The sequence below is a fragment of the Saccostrea echinata genome, unplaced genomic scaffold (genome assembly GCF_033153115.1).
Source record: "Saccostrea echinata isolate AGI-Se365-2 ecotype Australia unplaced genomic scaffold, CSIRO_AGI_Sech_v1 ptg000054l, whole genome shotgun sequence".
NCBI classification, from domain to species: domain Eukaryota; kingdom Metazoa; phylum Mollusca; class Bivalvia; order Ostreida; family Ostreidae; genus Saccostrea; species Saccostrea echinata.
The window spans coordinates 742,501-763,587 of record NW_026889803.1 but is presented as its reverse complement, the minus strand read 5'-3'; the positions used below and the strand labels follow the sequence as shown (position 1 = coordinate 763,587).

Below are 21,087 nucleotides of genomic sequence, written 5' to 3'. Positions count from 1 at the left end.
AGTATAATATCTAATCATTTTTGCTGATGTACAATCTGATTTCATATGAAATGACTATGTACCAGTAATAAAAGTATTCCTTACATATATACACATGTACAAGCATTTGTAAAATTTCATTTGATATTAATCTCACATCAGATATTTCACTTTCAAACAAAATTAAAAAATAAACACAACTCATAGAAAACATAGCCTAGAGCAATGCAATTTGATTTTTAAATAAGAAAGTTTTTGCATAAATCATTATAATCATAAAATCATGAAGTAAATAAGCAGAGTATTGTGTAATATATATGTCTATGTTATAGCTTTGGTAAATGATTACATGGGAACTGCTGATTCTTACATTTGTTTTTCTACTGTAGAAGTTCCTATACTTTGGTATGAGTTTACATGGAAACTGCTTACATTTTAAGGATGATATGAATTTAATACAGCGTAATGTCACCAGCTAGCATTGTGACTGTTGGCTACCTCAGCCAGAAATTCTATATGACTTGCATAGAGGTCTAGTTTACCACTTAAGTCCATCCACTGCACATTCATTGCATCATCACCTAAAATAACATGAAAGTGATTTACTTTTTTTATATTCTTATTCAACAACATACAAAATGTTCCTGTACCTTACAAATAACACACACTCACAATAACCTTTCATACTGACCACTTAACTTTGAGTAATTGATAAAAGATTTTTCCTAAATTTTTACCAAAACTTGGATATTATTTCCATGTAATCCTTAGAAGAAAAATACCACAGACACTTACATTTTTATGTCATAAACAGTATTCAAATATAAATACATGTAATATCATCTTCCAACAATATTCAATACCAAAAAACAAGAGGCCCATGGACCACAACACTCACCTAAGTACCATTGGCCCTCCCAGTCTTCATCACAAGATTTTAAGGGGAAAAACATCCATCTTTATTCACATGAAAAATTTCTTACCCCATAGTGTGATCCCACCATAGCTCCAAAGAGTTATGACATAACCTAAAAACATCCATCTTTATTCACATGAAAAATTTCTTACCCCATAGTGTGATCCCACCATAGCTCCAAAGAGTTATGACATAACCTAACTTGAATCAACACATACTGAATGCTTCAATATCATCATGACTAACATGGATGTACTGTTCTGCAGAAGAAGTGAACATGAGGTGAAAACTGCTCCTGATTTTAGTCTTACTCTAGTCTTACCCCAGGGTCTATTATTTGCCTTTTAAAATATTGATCTTGTATTGTGGCCCACCTTACCCTACAAGGACATGATTTCAACAAACCTGGATCAGCACTACATGTGAATACATATTAATATCACTAAGCATGGCCCTTCTGTTTTTGATATAAAGTTTTTAAATAGTTTTTCATACACACATATATTTCCATGTTAACCATTGATCCCTATATGTGGCCCCACCCAACATTTGGGGGGGGGGGGGGGTCATGACTGATCAACTTAAGATCTTGCACTACCAAGTGTTGCTTGCAATTTAATATTACTGATCATGGCCCTCCAGTTCTTGAGAGGACAATTTTTAAATATATTTTACTATATAGTCCCATGTAAAACTTTGATCCCTATTGTGACCCAATTCTATCCCCAAGGGCATGACTTGAACAACTTTTATCTGTACTACCTGAGGATGGTTGCCATAATATTATTAATCATGACTCCTGTAAAGAAGATTTTAACACATTTTCTCCAAACATCCCATGTAAAAATTTGATCCCCTTCTGTGAACCAACATTACCCCTGGGCTGGAGGCCATGAGTTGAATAAACTTGAATCTACACTATGTCAGGAAGCTTCAAAATAAGTTTCATCTTTTCTGGTCCAGTGGATTTTTAAATGACCCCACCCAATTTTCATTATTTCTCAATTATGTTCTTTTGAAAAATTGCCTTTCCCTTCATTTGAAAAACTTAAATCCAATTCATCAAGGATGCTTTGTGGCAAGTTTGGCTGAAATTGACCCATAAGAAGAAATATTGTGAAAAGTTTACAATACCTACTTCTACAATGATGATAATGCCAAAAAACAAGGGACAAATTTTAGACAGAAAAGCTCACTTGAGACTTTGCCTCAGGTGAGCTAATAAGTGACAACAAAATTGAAATATCAAACAAAACTTGTAACAGAAATCCTACATTCACCTTAAATCCTTAGTAATTATCAGACAAGAAATCATTTGTAAGGAAACCCTTCTGCAGAAAAGACAACTCCTATTTCAATCGTACCTTACTATCAATCTTTTGCCAAGTGCCAAGTATTTTGTGACACACAAACATCCACACTCGCCAACACCAAAAAATAGCAAATTCTAGCTCATACTGACCTCTATCCAAAACATTACATCCCCATTTATTAATACATAAGGTACTTCAGAAATTTCAAAACTTTACATATAACAAGAATAGATATGGGTTACCCCATATCCAAGATATTCGACTTTTAATTTATTCGAATTTGCATTGTGCTCAGATGATTTCTAATAAAAAAAAAACAAGTATTTACTGATAAAATGTCAGAGATACTCAAGCTTTAGAAAGTCAACTATAAAAGTGCCATAAAAATCCTAAAATGACATAATATTTAGGCTACTGAGTTTCAACATATTTTGTTGAATAAAATATGCGTGTACTAGGAAACAAACTGCATGTACATATATAACGTTACATGCATCTACAGTGACTTTATCACAAAGTTGCACATAGTTTTAAAATAGTTTTAATTTCACATAGAACATAGACTAAATATAATTAATCGTACAATTTTAAAAATGTATTTAACACCTCACTCATTTTCAGAAATATTTGATCCAAATAGCATGTTGCAATGTACAGGCCTGTAGCAACGTTTTCAAAGTGAAAAGGGGGGGGGGGGCTCCGAAAAAATCCCGCGTTAACTATGGGTCTGTGGTACATGTGTACCATCTAACTTTCCAAGGATAGAATCTTAGAACTGTGAAAAAAAAAAAAATCAAAACAAGTCCAAGCCGCTATGGATTATCAAAGCCCATGCAGTTTTTTTGTTTTTTTTTGAATAGCAAAACTATATAGATCTATCAAGGATAGATTTTAATTTATTTTTTAATTTTGTGCTATTAAAGTACTATTACTCAACGTATATAGGCAGATGTTAAAGATGGGTCAACCTGTCACCTTTTAGAGTAATCAATGAACTCGTCCAGAGATGCATTGACGGTCGTTGTTAAACGCAAAGGAAAGCGTGAGATCAGTTGTGGAGCATCACTGAATATTCCTTATAGTCATAGAATAGAATCCGACATTTAACACTTAACATAGATTTTGAATATACAGACGTTTTGAAGATAAACTTCATTTTTGTTTCTAGAAATGTTTTTAATTACAGAAATAGTATATTTTCGTGATTTTAAACTGAGTAGATCGATGACCTAGCATCATTTTAGATAACTCAGCCCCTCTAGCCCAGTCTATCGCTTGAGTAAAAAACTTGCACTCTTCTTCATCAGTTCATGTCCGTATCAAATACTGATACCCAATCTACATGATCTAAGCGTCACTAACGAACGGTGCATACACCTGTGCTTGCAAGACCAAATAGCCTAGGTCTACACAAGTGCGAAGATCCTTTCCAACGAGTTGCTTTGCCAAGAAGTTACCATTGCAGACCTGTGTCTAACCATAATAACCATTCCATTATTTAAAAAAAAGAAAAATAAAACACACAAAATTAATGATTAACATTCTCACTCAAAAGAAAATATACGACAATTAACAAACAATAATCATGAAAGTAATATAATTGGTGAAAAGATTTATCATTATCAATCAAAGTATGACCTATATATTTTCGTGAAAAAGACTGAGGAGGCAGCGAGCGTAGGAATATGAAAACATTTTATTTGCTTTTCTGGGGAAAAAGTGATTTTCTTAAAATCTTTTTACGTTAATTTTGTTTTCTTTAACATACTAAATGTATATCATTATTCTTAACATTTGTTGTAATGTTGTATCTACTGATCATGAATGGAACTATTTTCTTCGGAGCAATTGTGTGAAGAGTACCTGACTTTAGTAATATATCTTGAATAGATAATATGCACTGATCGAATATATTAAAAATTACTTAATACTTTCCTCAGACAGAAAGTTAGACATGTGGGTAAAAAAAAATGCCCTAAGATAAGAAACCTGTGATGAAACAGAAGTCATTTATACTAGGACAAGTAATCAGGAGGGTTACTTGATGTCTACATCAGTATTTACTATGTACCGGTACTTAAGTCAGTAATCAGGGGCAGGACAGACTAGTCACTTACTACATGTCTACATCAGTATTTATAAAGTACTTACGTCAGTAATCAGGGGCAGGACAGACTAGTCACTTACTACATGTCTACATCAGTATTTATAAAGTACTTAACTCAGTAATCAGGGGCAGGACAGACTAGTTATTTATTACATGACTACATCAGTGTTTACTAAGTACTTTGAGTCAGTAATCAGGGGCAGGACAGACTGCTTATCTATTACCATGATTACATGTCTATGTCTAAATAGTTTCTGTCCATAATTTGAGCTTTTTGTCAGTTATCTCAAGTTGGAAATAATCTGGGTTCTTTTTTCTATTTAAATTTCATAACTTTTAGACATATAATTTTTTATATTTACTTTAACTTCTGTTTTGTCAATATGTTTCATACATGAACTTATATGTTCATCAGTATTTTTTAGGCCTTTGGGGTTTAGGTAAATCCTGATCATTGCTAATGCATGTATACAACATAGAAAAATAATTCGGAGCATAACACGGAGGCATAATTTCTGGGGAGAATTGGTAATCCATATTTTGAAACAAAAATCTAAGACAACTATGAAATAGCAACTCTTTATATAAAGTCATAAAACCATATCCTTTTTCCCATTCATCCACACTTTTAATTATATAGGTTTGTAATATCACCTTACCTGCACACAATTGAATTTTTCCTAAACATGAGCTATCTTCATCATGGAAATTCATTGCTACTGTCTCCATCCAGGCATTATCTGTGTTTCTGGGGTCATCCACATAACCTCGGTAAACCTGTACAATCATAACAACACTGTAACCTCATTCAAGAAGAAAGTCATTCATCAATACACCAGTGTAGAATCAAAGATCCAGTTAAACTTTGTAAATAAACATTTTTTATTACATTTTCAACAGTGAAATACCATAACTTATTTATTGAATAAAGGTGATATTCTGTCAGAGTGTGAAAGATATCAAAGTGATATTCTGTGACAGTGTAACAGAATATTAGAAGTGTGGCAAAACTCAAGATTTTCCTTCCCTTCAAGAAGAATATTGTAAAAAATTCTCCCTGGCCTGTTATACGATAAAGAGCGTAAATAAACCATCCTAACAGAGACTAAAACTGCCAAAGTTTTTTTCCAAATATGTTTTTAAAATACGTTTACAATATGTTCAAAATCACGATCACTTATAAGCTACATGTATGACTTCTAAAACTGCTCAACTATGATGTCACAGCCTATGACACTCTGTTACAAAAAGACATATAGGCAAAGGGACAATCAAAGAAAATGTAATAAACAGAAAATTCAATATTTTGTAGAGGAATATGGAATTTTTTTCATTCATGAGACAGGATTTTTTATGCTTTCACTCGCTTTGCAGTAGTGAAAATATCAAAATGTCTGTCCCACTCATGAAATAAATTCCATATTCAACTACTAAAACATTGAATATCCACTATTTAAAATGCAGTAAACATTATACAATTACATTTCCTTATAACAAAAAATATAGTCCCCCTACTCAATAAATCATATTTTATTAGGTTATATTTTTTGTGATAAGAAACATATATAATGTTTGGTGCCCGTTTTACAATGTCAGCCGATTTTAAAGAATTTGTATCAGAACCCGGGACCCAAAGAATGTCTCTCCTCTAAACTATACTAAATCCATTGTTTTAATCATATAATAACACATCGTGCAGAAAGATAATGTTCACTCATTACCTCTCGCCCTGTGGAAAAAAGTTCATCTAATTCTTTCTCTACCCTCTGTTTTTCTGCTGGAGACATTTCCATTGAATTGAGGGCTTCCTCTCCAAATTCTCGTCTCACTGTTGCTGTGACAACTTCACCAGCATCCACCATTCCCTTAATAAAATTATAAAACACTCTAATAAAACAAAACTATCAGTCAAAAGGGAATTATTATTATATATTATATGTGGTCTTTGTTATGAAAACAAGGGCAGTGTAAGTAATCTTGACATATCCATTAAAAAGAATACAGATACACTGTAATTTTATTTTGGTAATAATGCCTTCTATAACTATGTTGCAATAAAACTTTCACTGTCATGAAATTCTTGGCCAGAAACTATTGCAGGGTTATTCCTAAGAATTTAAATAGCAGGGGACATTTAAAAAGTAGAAGGGGGATCCCTCCATAAACAGGGTGATGAGGGAAAATACCAGAGTTACTGGGGGATTCTGTCATTATAGGCGGGGAAATTCCCTGGCCCTCAGGTCTTAGGTACAACCCTGCTATTGGGAAGATAATTTAGTTGAAGGAAAATAAAACAGAAAAATTTATATCAAAAGGATTGTTTCATTAAAATGTACATTTGTGTACCTCACATTGGCATTACTCTGTGCCTAAAGATAAAGATACACCATAACAACACTTCACAAGTGAACTGCTGATCAAGAGTCTTTAAATGTATTTGGGTAATATAAGAATAATAGCGAGTAATTTTACATTGTATATCACAAGTGGTGCTTGCAAAATTATGCAATAATAAATTCCTTGTACAGTGTATATATTTAGGAATCTACTATAACGATAAAATAATTCTTATTTAAAGTTAGGTTGGTCTCTGAAGAGCTATTTTCCAACTACAGTGAGAAATTACAATGTAAAACATCCCCCCCCCCCCCCCACCACCATCTATAAGACAAATTAATAATATCCACCCCTGGAAAAAAATTACACGTGCAGGTAACTAGTTTTCAATTTCCTTCTTATATATTTTTCTCAGCAAAACTCCTTAGGCAAAAGATACAGAGTTTAACTGAAGAAACATTGATCGGGCACTTCTCACACTGGTTTATGCTGTGTTTTGCCTAACTTTTCACACTGATTAATGCTGTGTTTTGTCTAACTTTTCACACTATTAGTGCTGTGTTTTGCCTAACTTGTCACAAGTGTTAATTGGGTGTTTTGCCTATCTAACTGGACACACTAGTTATTGCAGAGATTTGTTTCACACTGACCCCTGGAATGGCCCATTGGTGGTTGTCCCTCCGCTGAACAGACACAAACTGAAGGACAGGTTTTGAATCAGGTCCCTGTATAGCCTTCCCTGAATCATCTCTCTTCCATCTGCACAAAGTACAACTCTATATAATACTGCTTATTGTTACTTTTACATCTTTTATTTCCTTTTAATAAAATATGTAACACTTGTTAAACTTGGGTGAATCAACTGTTAGATTATGTTGTTATTTCAAACAAAGGTCAAAGTAAAACTTCTAGAAGAATGAGAGACTGGAAGATAAAAAAACCATAGAATTTTGGCCTTACATTCTGGGTGTCCATTTTTTGGACATTATTTTACCTTGTGACAATGGGGTCAGCTGCATGATTGGGTCCCCATCTCCCCAGCTGTCCCCTTCCTATGACTCCAGTTCTACCCCGGGGATTCCTGAAAATCAATCATAGATACTATATTAATCAGGATACTATATGACTTCCTGAACATCTCTTAAGAAGGAGAACAACAAAGACATCTGTCAGGTACAATAAATGTCAGAAATAATAGGTAGTAAGCTAAAGCAGCCAAAAACAAAAAATCATCAGTGACTAAGACTGACCAAAAATCATCAGTGACTAAGACTGACCAAAAATCATCAGTGACTAAGACTGACCAAAAATCATCAGTGACTAAGACTGACCAAAAATTTATCACTTGATAATTTATCTAATTTTGTTCTCACTTCTACTGGCAAAATGGGTGTTCTAATATCACTTTACTTACAGGTCCTGTGTACATGACTGCATGATTTATTTTGAATCTAATTCCTATCTAATCTAGTATCTAATTGAAATCTCTCCCACTATTTCAAAAGGCAGTCTTATTTATGGAATATTTAATTTTGCATTTTGAAGAAATGCAATACTGTAGTAAATGGTGACACCACAATACATACCTTGGCACACCATTTATGACTTCATATTTTCCCATATGACTGACTCTGTTAATTTTACCATCACAGCCATTGAAATTCAGTGGAGGATCTACTTTCTCATTTCTAAATTAAAAAGAAACACATTTTAACAGACAATCAAATTGTAATTATATACAATATTAGCATGAGTCAATGACTTTGAGGGGAAAACTTCTTTTTTCCTATTCTGCTCATTTTGTTGTTACATGTATGACTTCATTCCGTGAACTAAATAATAAAGAATACAATAGAAATGAAAAATAAAACAGAATGTAAGGTTTAAGTAGTGCAATTGACTTAAATACTGCTGCATCAGTAGAGAAATTTATATTTAAAATACATGTACATGTATATGTATTACATGTACAACTTTAGCATTAGGTCTTATGATAAGAAAGTTTCTCATTCTCAGATGCAATGATGCAAAGTCATGTATGTACATAATGTTACAAACGAAATTTTCTTATAAATTTCTATAAAACATATTTGTCTTGGTCAACCAAACTTTTACATCTCATACTCAGATAACAAGACAAACTGTTTTAAGATTCTCTTAGTTTTGGACCTAATATCAGAATTACATAGAAAGAACATTAAAACATTGATTTCACTTAGTTCTAAATATACCTTATATCAGGGTCAGCATAGACAGGTCGTTTTAAGATTGACGGTGCTGTGTAATCCACCGGTTTATAATCAGGAAAACTCACTGTCCATGGGACCTTCTCATCAGGAACAGGAAACCGCTTCACTTCACTCCGGGGGTAAATCTCACACCGTGCTTTTATATGGCACTTGGGCTTCATAGCAGATGAAAATCTTGCCACAGATGTGGCTTTATTTCCCATAAACCCTCTGTTCTGCAGCAGAAATGTAAAAAAAAACATTAAAATGATCAAATATAAGCTGAATCAGGGAACCTGTTCTTCATTTACACATTGTATTACACAGTTGTACCCCTAATCTATAATGTAATTTGAAATAATTCTGTTAACATTTCAAACTATTCAAAGTAGAGACTGAATGAGTTGTACTATTGGTTTTTGTTTAATAGTTTTATTACTGTGTTAAAAAAACACTTCCTTTTAAGCTACAGTTGATTTCTGGTCACACCTCTCTCTAAAATGGTGTATTATCATGCAAAATACATGTTTCACACATCTGTATAGTGCACTCACCACTGAATATACTGGATATGGTCAGTAATATATCATATTCACACTGAAAGGTATGATTTACCCTACTGCTAAAGTATTACATATCTCCTTTAGTGTGTACCTTTCGCCTACATAGGGCTTTCAGATACTCCACAGATAACCACACTGTGACGATCATTCTACCGACGAGTGACTCGATACCGAATGTTATTATGGTTACAGTGAATAAACAATGTACGTTACGGGTGTGGTCATTTTTAGATATTTTATTAGAAGCATGTTCACATTTTTAAATATCAAGTCTTGGCCCGCAATGATAAAATCCGTAAAATTAATGACATACTTTATATACTTTAGTGAATAATTTAGTTTCGCAGCAAAAAATCTCTTTAGTTCCGGTTATTAATTTTGAATGATTTCGCAGCGAGCGAGGTTTGTGCGGAGATGGGAAATCGATATGTGAATATATATCTGCATGCTAGCTTAGCCTTGGCATACTACACTAATGTAAATGTTGAATTAAACCTAACTATCTTATACTTACTCCAAAAGTAGCTTCTTCTATCGAGGAAACAAATAAAATTACAAGTTGTAACATGCACAAAAACTCACAACAATAACAATCAACAGTGACGCCCCTTGAATAGCGAGAGGAAGTGATTTTGGGTTGATCCCGATCCCGATCGAGATTCTGATAGGGGAATAATCCCTCCGATTTCTTAAATCATATCTTACTATTTTCAGATAATAACAAACGAAAAATAAAAATGCACTACCCGTCATTTGATTTGCAAATCTTTGTTATTTATATAACAGGCACATAGCAAGGTAGTTTTATTTCTAGATCAAGGTGAGACATCAAACGAGGTTGCAAAAATGATTTTACGGGAAAAGTTGGGATATTTTAGCAAATATATGTATCTTGAGATAGGAAAATCAGTATGCAGAGTCAGAGAGAGGAAAAGAAATTGTCATGCATAAAAATTTTTTTCTTCTGGATCACACAATGGGACCCCCCCCCCCCCCGGCCAAAAAAAGTTCATGGAAATCACACGGGAACTTCCAGTATTACATCATATTTCCCAGTTATTTCCTTAGAGAATCTTAGTTAAACGTTTAAACAACTTTTATTGTAAAATATAAATAAATAGATAAGAATCCCCGCAGTTTTAAGTTGTGATAAATGAATAACAAGTAGGTCTATTTCATCCAGCATTTTATGGAATATTGAAAAAAAAAGAACGATACGAAAGCCTAGGAGGGTCAAATTAGGAAAATGAAAAAAATAATAATAAAATTCGTAATAACGACTTTTTATCTCGTACTTACCATTTTTTATCTCGTAATTACGACCTTCTTTAGTTGTAATAACGACTTTTTATCTCGTAATAACGACTTTTTATCTCGTTATTACGTTTTTTTTTTTTTTTTTTTTTTCGTTTTCCTAATTTGACCTTTCCATATAACGGAAACATACGGAAATTTAGGACCTATCAAAAATATTTTTGAATTCGATATAACGCATTGTCGAATTTGTTATAACGAATTTAATTCGTTATAACAATTTCTTTGAGTTTGTTATAACTAATTTAATCTGTTATAACAAATTTGTTGAATTCGTTATACAATAATTATATAATCGTTATATAGAATTCAAAAATTTGTTATAACGAATTAAATTCGTTTAAACGAATTCTAAAATTTGTTAATTAAAAATATATGAATTCGATATATCGATTTGTCGAATTCGTTTTAGCGAATTTAATTCGTTATAACAAATTGAAGAATTCGTTTTAACGAATTTAATTCGTTATAACAAGTTTTAGAATTCATTAAACGAATTTCATCTGTCAAATTAGGAAAATGGACCTAATTTGGCCCTTCTAGGCTTTCGTAGAACGACAATCCGCAATAAAAATATTGATATCTATTTTATTTTCACCGGATCTCTAACCTGCTTATAAAAGGGGAGAAAAGATAGTACACACAGTGAGACATTTTTCATAAACATATCGGGATCAGGGTCGGATTCATTTTTTTTTTTTTTCAAAAGGGGTGGAGAGGTAAATGACTGTATGCTGATCGCACGATTCTTCTTGATGTATTACTCAAACTCTTTAATTTTTTTCTAGTCTGAAATAATAATCATCAACATCATCTACAATTTCAATCATCATCTGGACACAACATTATCATATCTGAATTTAAATACGCGTGTGATGCCAATTTTGTCTCTATCATCATATCGGTTTTCGAAGTTTTTGAAAATATTTTTTTTAAATGCTTTGGGGTACATGGATATATTGAACAAATAAATACATATGTAAACAAAAACAAAAACAAAACAAAAACAAAAAAAAAATAGAAAAAAAATTCTTGAATGACAAAGAAAGTTTGATCTTGTACATAAATATTTTAACGAAATATATACAACTCAAATTAATTTAGAATGACTATTCGTTTTATTGAACAAAATCATACCGGCGTTTATAATACCGCAGAGATATTTTTTTAATGTTATTAAAGTTTATTCTACGCTATTTTTGATTTTCAAATGTGGAATTGTACATTGTACATTGTAACTACAGGCCCGCAGGAAGCAATTTCAGTTTGGGGGGGGGGGGGGCACAGCCATACATTTTCAGTTGAGGGGGCACTACCAAAAATTCCCCGACAAGCAAAAAAAAAAGGGGGGTGATCAACTACCAAAAAAATTCCCTGACAAGCAAAAAAAAAGGTCATCAGACGTTTTTATTGAGTGGGCACAAGCATATAGTATCTATGTTTATTACAGTAATCTATATATCGGCAAAATTATTGGGGGGCACGCCCCCCGTGCCCCCCCCCCCCCGGTTCTTACGGCCATGAACTATATGCTAGAGAAATAATTAATGTACATTGTAGACAAAAAAAATATCCTAAGACCCTCGGCCCGTGTGTATATTTGGGGCGGGGTTGGGGATGGAGTGAGAAGTACAAATTTAATTATAAGGGTCGACTGCCTCCACCACCTTTTGTTGTAGTATGATGATGCCCTCCAACGAAATTACATTTGCATTCTTGCATTATATTTGGGTTTTTCCTTTTCCTCCACTCGAATTTGTTTTAGAATTCTAGATCCGCTGCCCATCCTATGCACCTTTCTCAAACTGATAAAATACAGGCGAGTTTTTAAACAAGAAATCATTTTTAAAAAATCTTATAGACAGAAATGTTTTATGTCGAACGAATATATTGAAAGAACAAAGTGAGAAAAGTCATGTAGAACTAGAGGACACAAATAAAGGGCCCCAGGCGCGACTCATAAATAAATTTATCACCAAATTTTATCCCGTATCGGGAATAATTTGTTATATTACTGCGTTCTATGATATTTGTTGCTTTAATATCATGTAATGTTATAAAATCCTGAGAACAAAAATTGTGTTACATGTATTTGTACACAGTGGCTAGGTGGCCCCAAGACATGCAGCCACGCTGCGTGGACAGCTCTCACGCCCGCTATGGTTTAGCTTCATCCGTCAATACCGTTCAGAAATAAATCAAGGGTTTTATATGTTTATAAAATACTTATAAATACATTTGCAATGTTTACTAAATATTTTGTGAATGTATTTTTATTTATCAATTGAAAATATACATAGTGCGAGTTGTTATTATTTTTTGCTAACTAAATCATTCAGTGCGGACCCACTTTATACCTAATTAAAAATAATTCTAAAATAATTCTATAAATCAGTATGTAAACAATATTGTATCTTCAGTGAGATACGTGGTTCAGTGTGGGCCTGCATGAGAAGTGATCCAGCAGCGGACCAGGAAGGGTAGGTTAATTAATGTAAATATTAGAATAGGTATCATGGTCAGAAAAAGAAAAAAATTTAAAAGCTACAAATCTCATGTTTTTTTTAGTTTGCAATAAATCCCCACCCTTCATGGAAGAATGACCCGATCCGCCCCTGCGTATATAACCGGCGGTATTGTTGATCGGGATTTTTTGAAAGGGGGGGGGGGGCTGTTATCCCCGCACAGTACGCTTATGTGTATATAACCACTATTTAAATAGACTACTATTTTATTTATCAAGGTAACATTTTTTATGCATGTTGACGACAGAGACTTTTAGGATATCTGCTTTATTTATTAATGACAAATACATCACTTCATGCATTGAATGCAATTGAAGCTATTATACGTAAATCTCCTGCGCCTTTATTCACCAGTGGTGTTACAGACCATATAACTTGTATTTTTGAACCATCAATATATATTGGATACATACTCACGTGCAGCTTTTGTGTGGGGCGGTAATTCATTGTCCGCAGAGGTGAAAGGTTCAAAGATGATACGTACATAATTATGTATGTTCTATCTCTGCCGACCATCGCCAATAAAGAATCTAGCCATTTTGTGCGTTAAGTTCAAAGTTCATATATTCTTGACCTAATTCTGCACAAAGAAAAAATAACTGAGGCAAAGAAGTGGTATAGAAAGTGAGAACAACCTGCAAGTTTATTACAAACCAAACTTGCCAATACTGAGCAGATGTGACTTCTTGATGTCGTTTTCAGCACATATTTTATGCTCTAGCTCTTGCTACAAATCATAATTCACCAGCTAGCGTTTAGTTTAGCTATTTGCAAGGATTTGGAAAATTAAGTACATATTTTTAGAATTATATGGACATTTAATTTTGAAAAATACTTGAATTTGAAAAAACCTGGACAACATCGGTTAATTCTCACAGAAGAACCACGCACGCAAACTCTCGATTCCCGCCTACATTTTACACCAATTTAAATCAATATAAAAGGCAGTTCGGCCATTAAAACTTGACTGAATGCAAAGAAGAGTTCATTATTAATTGATCAATAATTTTAAAACTACTGTCAAAAACTTAATTGCTCTTATTTACGACTCTTTTCAGAAGGGGGGTTGAAAATTTTATCCATTGAAATCAGGCTTTAAAAATCTCTAGATCCCCCCCCCCCCCAAAAAAAAAAAAAAACGCATGGAAATGGATAAATGACCCTAAAAACTTTCCGTATGTTAACTTTTGTAAAATTCAACATAAAAATTTGATAAAAGACCTTATTTTATTTCTAATCTCATTTAAAATTGGAAATAAAATGACTATTTTTGCAGTTTTTTGTCTGTAAACATATACCCCCCGGTGAAACAACAAAAGCTTTGATATGAATTTGTGAAATAAGAATTCATAAAACCCATAAAAAAGATTTTTTTTTTTGGTTTCACAGAGGGGGGGATGTGTTTTCCCAAATAAGTTATTTTTTATGAAATTTCACATAAATATCTATATGAATATGTTAACTTTTGAAATCTGACTTGGGGGTAGACGGCAGAACAATACTTTCGTTCTCAGTTCTTAAGAATTAGTAATCATTGTCTAAGGGTAAAAAAGCATATAGGAAAGAAGAATTAATGACTATGGTAAAACTGAACTTTTTCCTAGGTGTGAGTCTTTCGTGACTGTATTTCAATTTCAACAGAAGAAGAATTACATTTTCTGCTAGAATGTTTTGCTGTATAATAATTCTAAAGGAAGGGGGAGGGTAAATAAGATCTTTAAAACTTTTCCAAATTTAGAACTGCTCAACAATGTTGATCTGTTTACATGGATTTTATTATATGATTGGATAAATCCTAGCTCTCTGATTGTTTGAGATCCAAAATTGTAGAAAAAAAAAATACTGCATTATGTTCACCTGCATGGACCTTCCAGGTGACCATAAGGATTTGTTTTTTTTTTATAATTGGACTAAAAATATATAAATTGAGAACTTCCAAACTAAAACAACTATCTATGAAAAGTTACCTGCACCCAACATTCCCTCAAATGTTCATGGACCTCAAAACAGCTGTTTTATGTACATGTAATATTACTTTCTTACAATGTAATGAGTTTTATTGTCATTGTTTCATTTGATCCCATGTGTCAAAGTATAGGAATGCGGATAGTCCGGGTCTTTCATTACGTGTAAAATTGAACATGATTCGCTGGCGCAAACCAATAAATAATTTTTTCCAAGTTTATTAAAGTGGATGATCAGCGAATATTGATTGACCGATACTTTCTGATAATACTGTGATTTTTTTTAACATCCCATTTTTAAAAAAATGTAACTAATTTAGCTTTTGTAGAAAATATAATAAAAAACGTAGCCCCTTCATTCGGTCAATCCATAGATAAATTGACTTCGAAGCATATCGACCTCGCACTTCGTGCTCGGTCGATATGCTTTTCAGTGAAGTCGATATATCTATGGATCGACCAAATGAAAGTATGTGAATTTTTATGCCAAACGATTATGTATGCATATATTTAAATTTGTCAAGGCCGTCGGCAAGGGGGAGGAGTACGTTGGGGGATGAGATCGCGCGCCCCCTTTTTTTAAGAAAAAAAATCCAAAATATTTTTTTATACAAAACAACTTCAATGTTTTTCTTTTTGTTTGAATGCTGCTAGATTTTGTTTATTAAAATGTGGGGGGGGGGGGTGATTTTAGAATGCACCAAAACCCACAAAAATAATACCCATTACTAAAAAGGCCCGTATTACGCGGGCCCGCTCCCCCCTTTTTTGGAATATTCTTTTGCTATAGTTTTGAGAATTTCAGCATATGAATGAAAAAATGTACCAAAAGTTAGAACCCCTCCCCTAGGATTTTATAGTTTGGACAGTTTACTTTTTTGTGGGAGGTTGCCCCCACCCACCCCCTTGAAAATCGTTGCTACAGGCCTGCTAAAAAATGTCTAACTCAGAGTAGGAGGTACCTCTCCCAGACACCCCGCGCCCCTCTTTCCAGAAAACTGGTAGAATGGCAGGATGCCTCCTCCGAAATTATGAAATTCTTAGCCTCGAGGTCATGGATTTGTTGTGGGAGGGCTCTGTTGAATATATCGTGAAACTGGAAAATCTTCTTCTCTGTCCCTGGGTATTTAGCAAATATACCCAGTGAAGGGTTGTGATGAGCAAGGGTGCCTCTTTCAAAATTGAGAATTTCTCTGCCCCTGGGTCTGATGCCTCTGGAGGTAGGGGCTCTATTGACTATTTAGTGAAAATACATTAAGTCTTTGAAAATCTTCTTCACTGCCCCTATGTGCAAGGGTGCCTCTTCCAAAATTGTGAATTTCATGGCCCCTGAGTAAGGGGTTTTGGTGTTATAGGGTTAGGTCGGGGTTGTGTTGAATCTTAGTAAAAATGCATTATTCTTTGAAAATCTTCTCTGTTTCTGGGCATCTATATACAGGAGGCAAACAGAGTACAAAGTTGTAATAAGCAAGGGTATTTTTACCGGAATTTTAAATTCTGGACCTTTTGCTCAGGTGTTCTGGCGCTGGGCAGGCCTCTATTAATTTGTGGTCATCTAAGAGAAAGTATTCCCCTTTGCTATTCTCCTATGATAATTAATAACTGAAAGGTCAATTGAACAAGAGAATTATACAAGAATTTTTGATAAATAACGAGACAAAAATACCTTATCTTTGTACATTAAATGTTCTTCAAAGAGCAAGATATGTGAGAATGAATGAAATGGCTTCCCAGTGTGTTACTTTAAAAGTTTAAAATTTAACAAATTAAACTTATCTATAACGATCTCTTTCACTTTTTCTACCTAGAGCTACATCAATAAAGATCTTTTTGAGTTAAATTGGACTTTTCCATTTTTCCAGTTAGATATCCCGTAGAAGCCGGCTGGCATATATAGAGCAAGAGCTAGTTCCCCGAATTCACAGAAGTGTCACGAAGGATTTAATCCAAGGTGACAATTTACGTGTGAAAAACAGTCATAAAGCAATATTGTTTTGAGTACTGTAAATCACTTTTAATTCGCGAGAACTGTATTTTCGCGTAATTACACGAGACGGTACGTTTGCTCTCAAAAATTTCATTATCGCGTATATTCTTAATAGCATAGGATTTTTACAGCAATAACCAGCATTTGTGATTTTTTTTCTCGCTTATAAATACCAAATACCTATCTCGCGAAAATACGCGGTGTCGCGAAAAATTTGTGATTTACAGTAGTCAGAATGGTAATAGTGACAAAAGGGGACAAGTACAAGCAAGTAAATAGATCTACTGGCTTTCGGTGAGCACTATATATAGATTAATTATTCTGTTGATCCCCGAACATCCCATCCTCTTTCCCTTGCATTTAATTGGGCAACTTAGCTTTTTTTATCTGCCCATTTTTGTCTTATTTAATACTTCTTTCGATCATTTACAATGTTGTATTATACTCAGCTAGGTGACCATTAGGACTTGGGCAATTTTTTAACACTCAGTGCTTAGACAATTGTTTTTCAAGAGTGATATAGAATTTTTCTCTATCCGACCTCCATGCATATGTTTTTTTTTGTTTTGTTTTTTTAATTAAAGGCCATAAATTTTATAAATTTGTGCAAATAGATTTCACGAATTCTAAGGTACGTTTTGTCTATGCACTATTGAGTGGTTCATATAAGTTGATTACGTCTGATTATGCTTTCTTCAATGAAGTTGCCTGGGTGGGGTGAGGCAGGACCTGTCAGGTCCTTAGTACGCGGCCCCCACCCCACCCCCATTTTCTGAGAGTCGTTTGCTTTAGTTTTAATATCATAATGTAAAATTTTACTTGGATGCCCCCCCCCTCACTCACACACTCTTTTTTGTTGCTGCACGGTCAAACATACCTATATTCATGGCCGAAGGAACGGGGGGGGGGCATGGGGGCACGTGCCCCCTAATAAATTTGCCGATATATAGATTACCAGAGAAAATATAACTACAACTAGCTTGTGCCCCCTCAATATTTGTTTTTGCTTGTCAAGGAATAGTGTCCCCCCCCCAACTGAAAATGTATGGCTGTGCCCCCCCCCCCCCCCAAATGAAACTGCTTCAGTCCTATACGGGCCTGTTATATATGAAAAAAATGTTTGAAAAAAGGACACCCCACCCCCCGAGTTACGATTTAGAGTTTGGTCAGGCTAAGTTTTATTTTTTGCTTGTCACTTTTTTCGGAGGTTCCTCCCATTTCAAAATCCTTGCTACGCCACCTGTGGGGTGAAGAGGTATGACAGTCCCTCAAGACAATGGTGTGCACGTAAACTTATACAGCTATTATTTACATTGAATATATTATACAATTATTCAATTTTTTTACTTTCATTGGTCATGCTGCCTGGCCATTTCCACAATGTCAAGTTTTTGTGAAGGACCCAGTTTCACATTATCGTGCCTTTATAATATTATAAACCTATTTGCGAAAAAAAAAATGCAAACTTGTGCGATATTTGTAAAATATCGTGCACTGAACTTGCTGGTTTATTTTATCGACATCTCTTTTTTATCAAATGTTGGCTCAAGTAGGCCTTAATTAAGTTATGGGACAAGAGGTGTCTGATGGCGGATTTTTTGTGTATATTCACCCCCCCCCCCCATTTTGCCACCTTAAAATATTCAGTAAAATTTGTTTCCGTCGCAGCCATGCATCTATCCAAGCAAAGTCTATAGGCCATTCATACAAAATCGATTAAAGTGACCCATGGTGTTTTAGATACACCAGTTCGGGTCAAGTTCCTTACGTAATACCAGGACGTAAAAATTTACATATTGGTAATACCGAGACCCCTTGTAACACGTGTCACAAGACCCCAAACGTTAATCGTACGCGGAGTTCGGATGCTGCATGATGTGAGAAGTTACGAAAACGAAGGAGCCGTATCTTGCAGTATAGAGGTTTGAAATAATGTTTCATTTATTCTGCAAATTATTTGTTTGAAAGCATAAATTGCACACTCTGATATACGTCAAATAGGTCGTCATATGTGTAGTGTGCGAGGTCGGGTTCATGAAGCAACGAAGGCCGCGAGGGCAGGCCATGCAGTTTCATGAGGTTGTAAGCCAGCTGCATTCGGACATCGATAAAAATTCATAAAACCAGTTAATTTTTTGTGACTGGCCGTGTTAACTTGATATTAAATATGCAACACTAAACTTGCTGGTAGGATATTGATGATGATATCGTAGTTGACGTGCAAGGTATGATCAACCACATGCTTGATTTCTTCGCGGGATTTTCGTCGAGAACATCCGAAGTGACATCCAATCGAATCACTTCGTTACTTTCCGGGCTGTGTTGGTAAAGTAGTCGGCCATTGCTCGAGAGTGGAGATTGTGTGGAAAGGGGTATATCTAGATATCTACATCTAGATGAGAGCCGCATGTAACACTGTACGTATGTAAAGCTACCATGTTTTATTGCACAGTCAATTTGGTTGAAAAAGAAACCGCATTCGATTGTAAACGAGGGGGTAGTGAAACTTGCTGGCCGATGGAGATTGACCGAAACGTTTGTTTGTAAATATTCGTTCGAACATATCATAGGGGTTGTTTGTGTATTTAATCTATGCCTACAGGAAAGGTCGTAGGTTTTGAGAAAACCAAAAAAAAGGAAAAGTTAAGTGTGCATGTTGTTTACCTATAAGGTAATAATCACACACTTGTGGGAGATTGCTGATAGTGAGACAAGTCCCACAGAGAAAATATGTCCCACACGTGTAGCTGGTAATGTAAAGGTCTGGTACAATCACTAGATTTAGCTACCTGGCTTGAAATACCTACATAGCTTTATTTACCTACCTGAAATAGCTTTATTTATTTATTTTGCTACTTAATCAGTTAATCATGCTTATTTCTTGAATTGGCATTTTTTAGGATGTACAGAAAATCGCAATTTGATGCAGTAAAAATTTTCAACTTTGAACTGACCTTAAAACAATACGTGAAAGATGTGTCTCTTTCAGAGCAATTTCTTTTTCTTTTGTGATAATCCAAAACAGTCTCATATTTTGTATAGGGCCTAAAAAAAATTGTTTGTTTCAGGTAACACTGATGAAAAAATTAGGGTAGGAAGGTAGGGAATATTTTTTTTTTTTTTTTTTTTTTTTTTTTGATTTTTTTTAATGAAATGACCACTGAAACAGAGATAGAAAATCATGAGAATATTATTCTGTATTTTATTTCATTCCGATGATTGAAAAACATCAGACAACAAAATTTTACAGTTTCATATCATTTTAATTTTTCATTTTCTCTTCATTTCAGCAAATACGAGTGGTTAAGTTTCTAAAATGTGTTCGACCCTTGTGTTTCGACCTGAGTGGTTTCGTTCTGAATCCAAAAGATGACAGTCAATGGATAATTTAAAATTCTTTTATTAAATTTCTCTTCCAGACTTGTCGAAATCCGTCGGTCCTGTCGGCAAAGCCGGTAAAAAAATGTCTGGACTGATAACTTTCAAGAAAATGTCAGTCCAAATGACCGTTTGAAAAAATCGAACGTGACGCAAATTTAAAAAAGGTCGGGATCGTGATGCCCAACTGAAGGTCACAAACACAGACGAGATGGCAGTGTGCACGGCGTAGTGACGATGGTCAATTTAAATTATTACAGGGAAGACATAAAATATGTTATTTATGTCTCTTATCAAAGACTTTCTATCCCAAGAAAAGAAACTTGCGAGATTGAAGGCTGTTGAAAATATTAAAGGGCATTTTGGTGCTGTTATTTATTTTCCTTTCTCAGCGTCAAAATAAGGTACATGTATCTGGTCTGACAAAACTTCGTCCGGTCCGACAGAACATTTGACTTTGTCAGACCAAATGTCTG

At 34.2% G+C, this 21,087-nt stretch overlaps 2 protein-coding genes across 4 annotated transcripts in view; one reads left to right on the top strand and one right to left on the bottom strand.

Annotated features, from left to right (window-relative positions):
* LOC133205962 (ADP-ribose pyrophosphatase, mitochondrial-like) lies at positions 1-10,068 on the bottom strand. Its single transcript, XM_061341867.1, has 8 exons — positions 9,958-10,068; positions 8,884-9,116; positions 8,239-8,340; positions 7,647-7,733; positions 7,303-7,411; positions 6,037-6,180; positions 4,975-5,092; positions 1-560 (listed from the first exon to the last, which is right to left on the bottom strand). The coding sequence occupies exons 1-8, from the start codon at positions 10,009-10,011 to the stop codon at positions 448-450; spliced, it is 960 nt and encodes a 319-aa protein (XP_061197851.1). The 5' UTR covers positions 10,012-10,068; the 3' UTR covers positions 1-447.
* Positions 10,069-19,109: 9,041 nt separating this feature from the next.
* The window catches only part of LOC133172490 (piwi-like protein 1), a 17,754-nt gene continuing 15,776 nt past the window's right edge, over positions 19,110-21,087 (top strand). The window contains exon 1 of one of the 3 annotated variants that reach the window (XM_061307378.1): positions 19,110-19,155. The gene's annotated coding sequence lies outside the window, so the exon portion shown is untranslated. Of the gene's footprint in view, positions 19,156-19,569; positions 19,651-21,087 lie in introns of those variants that run through there. The other 2 variants (XM_061307377.1, XM_061307379.1) reach the window with 2 other exon arrangements.

What these genes read in the sequence shown, in the direction of transcription:
- LOC133205962 (XM_061341867.1), bottom strand. Translation starts at nt 10,011, where the DNA reads ATGTTACAACTTGTAATTTTATTTGTTTCCTCGATAGAAGAAGCTACT. An exon ending in TATGCTGACCCTGATATAAG is followed by an intron (nt 8,341 to 8,883) that starts GTATATTTAGAA and finishes TTTTTAATTTAG; the next exon opens with AAATGAGAAAGTAGATCCTC. An exon ending in AAAAATTCAATTGTGTGCAG is followed by an intron (nt 561 to 4,974) that starts GTAAGGTGATAT and finishes ATGTTATTTTAG; the next exon opens with GTGATGATGCAATGAATGTG.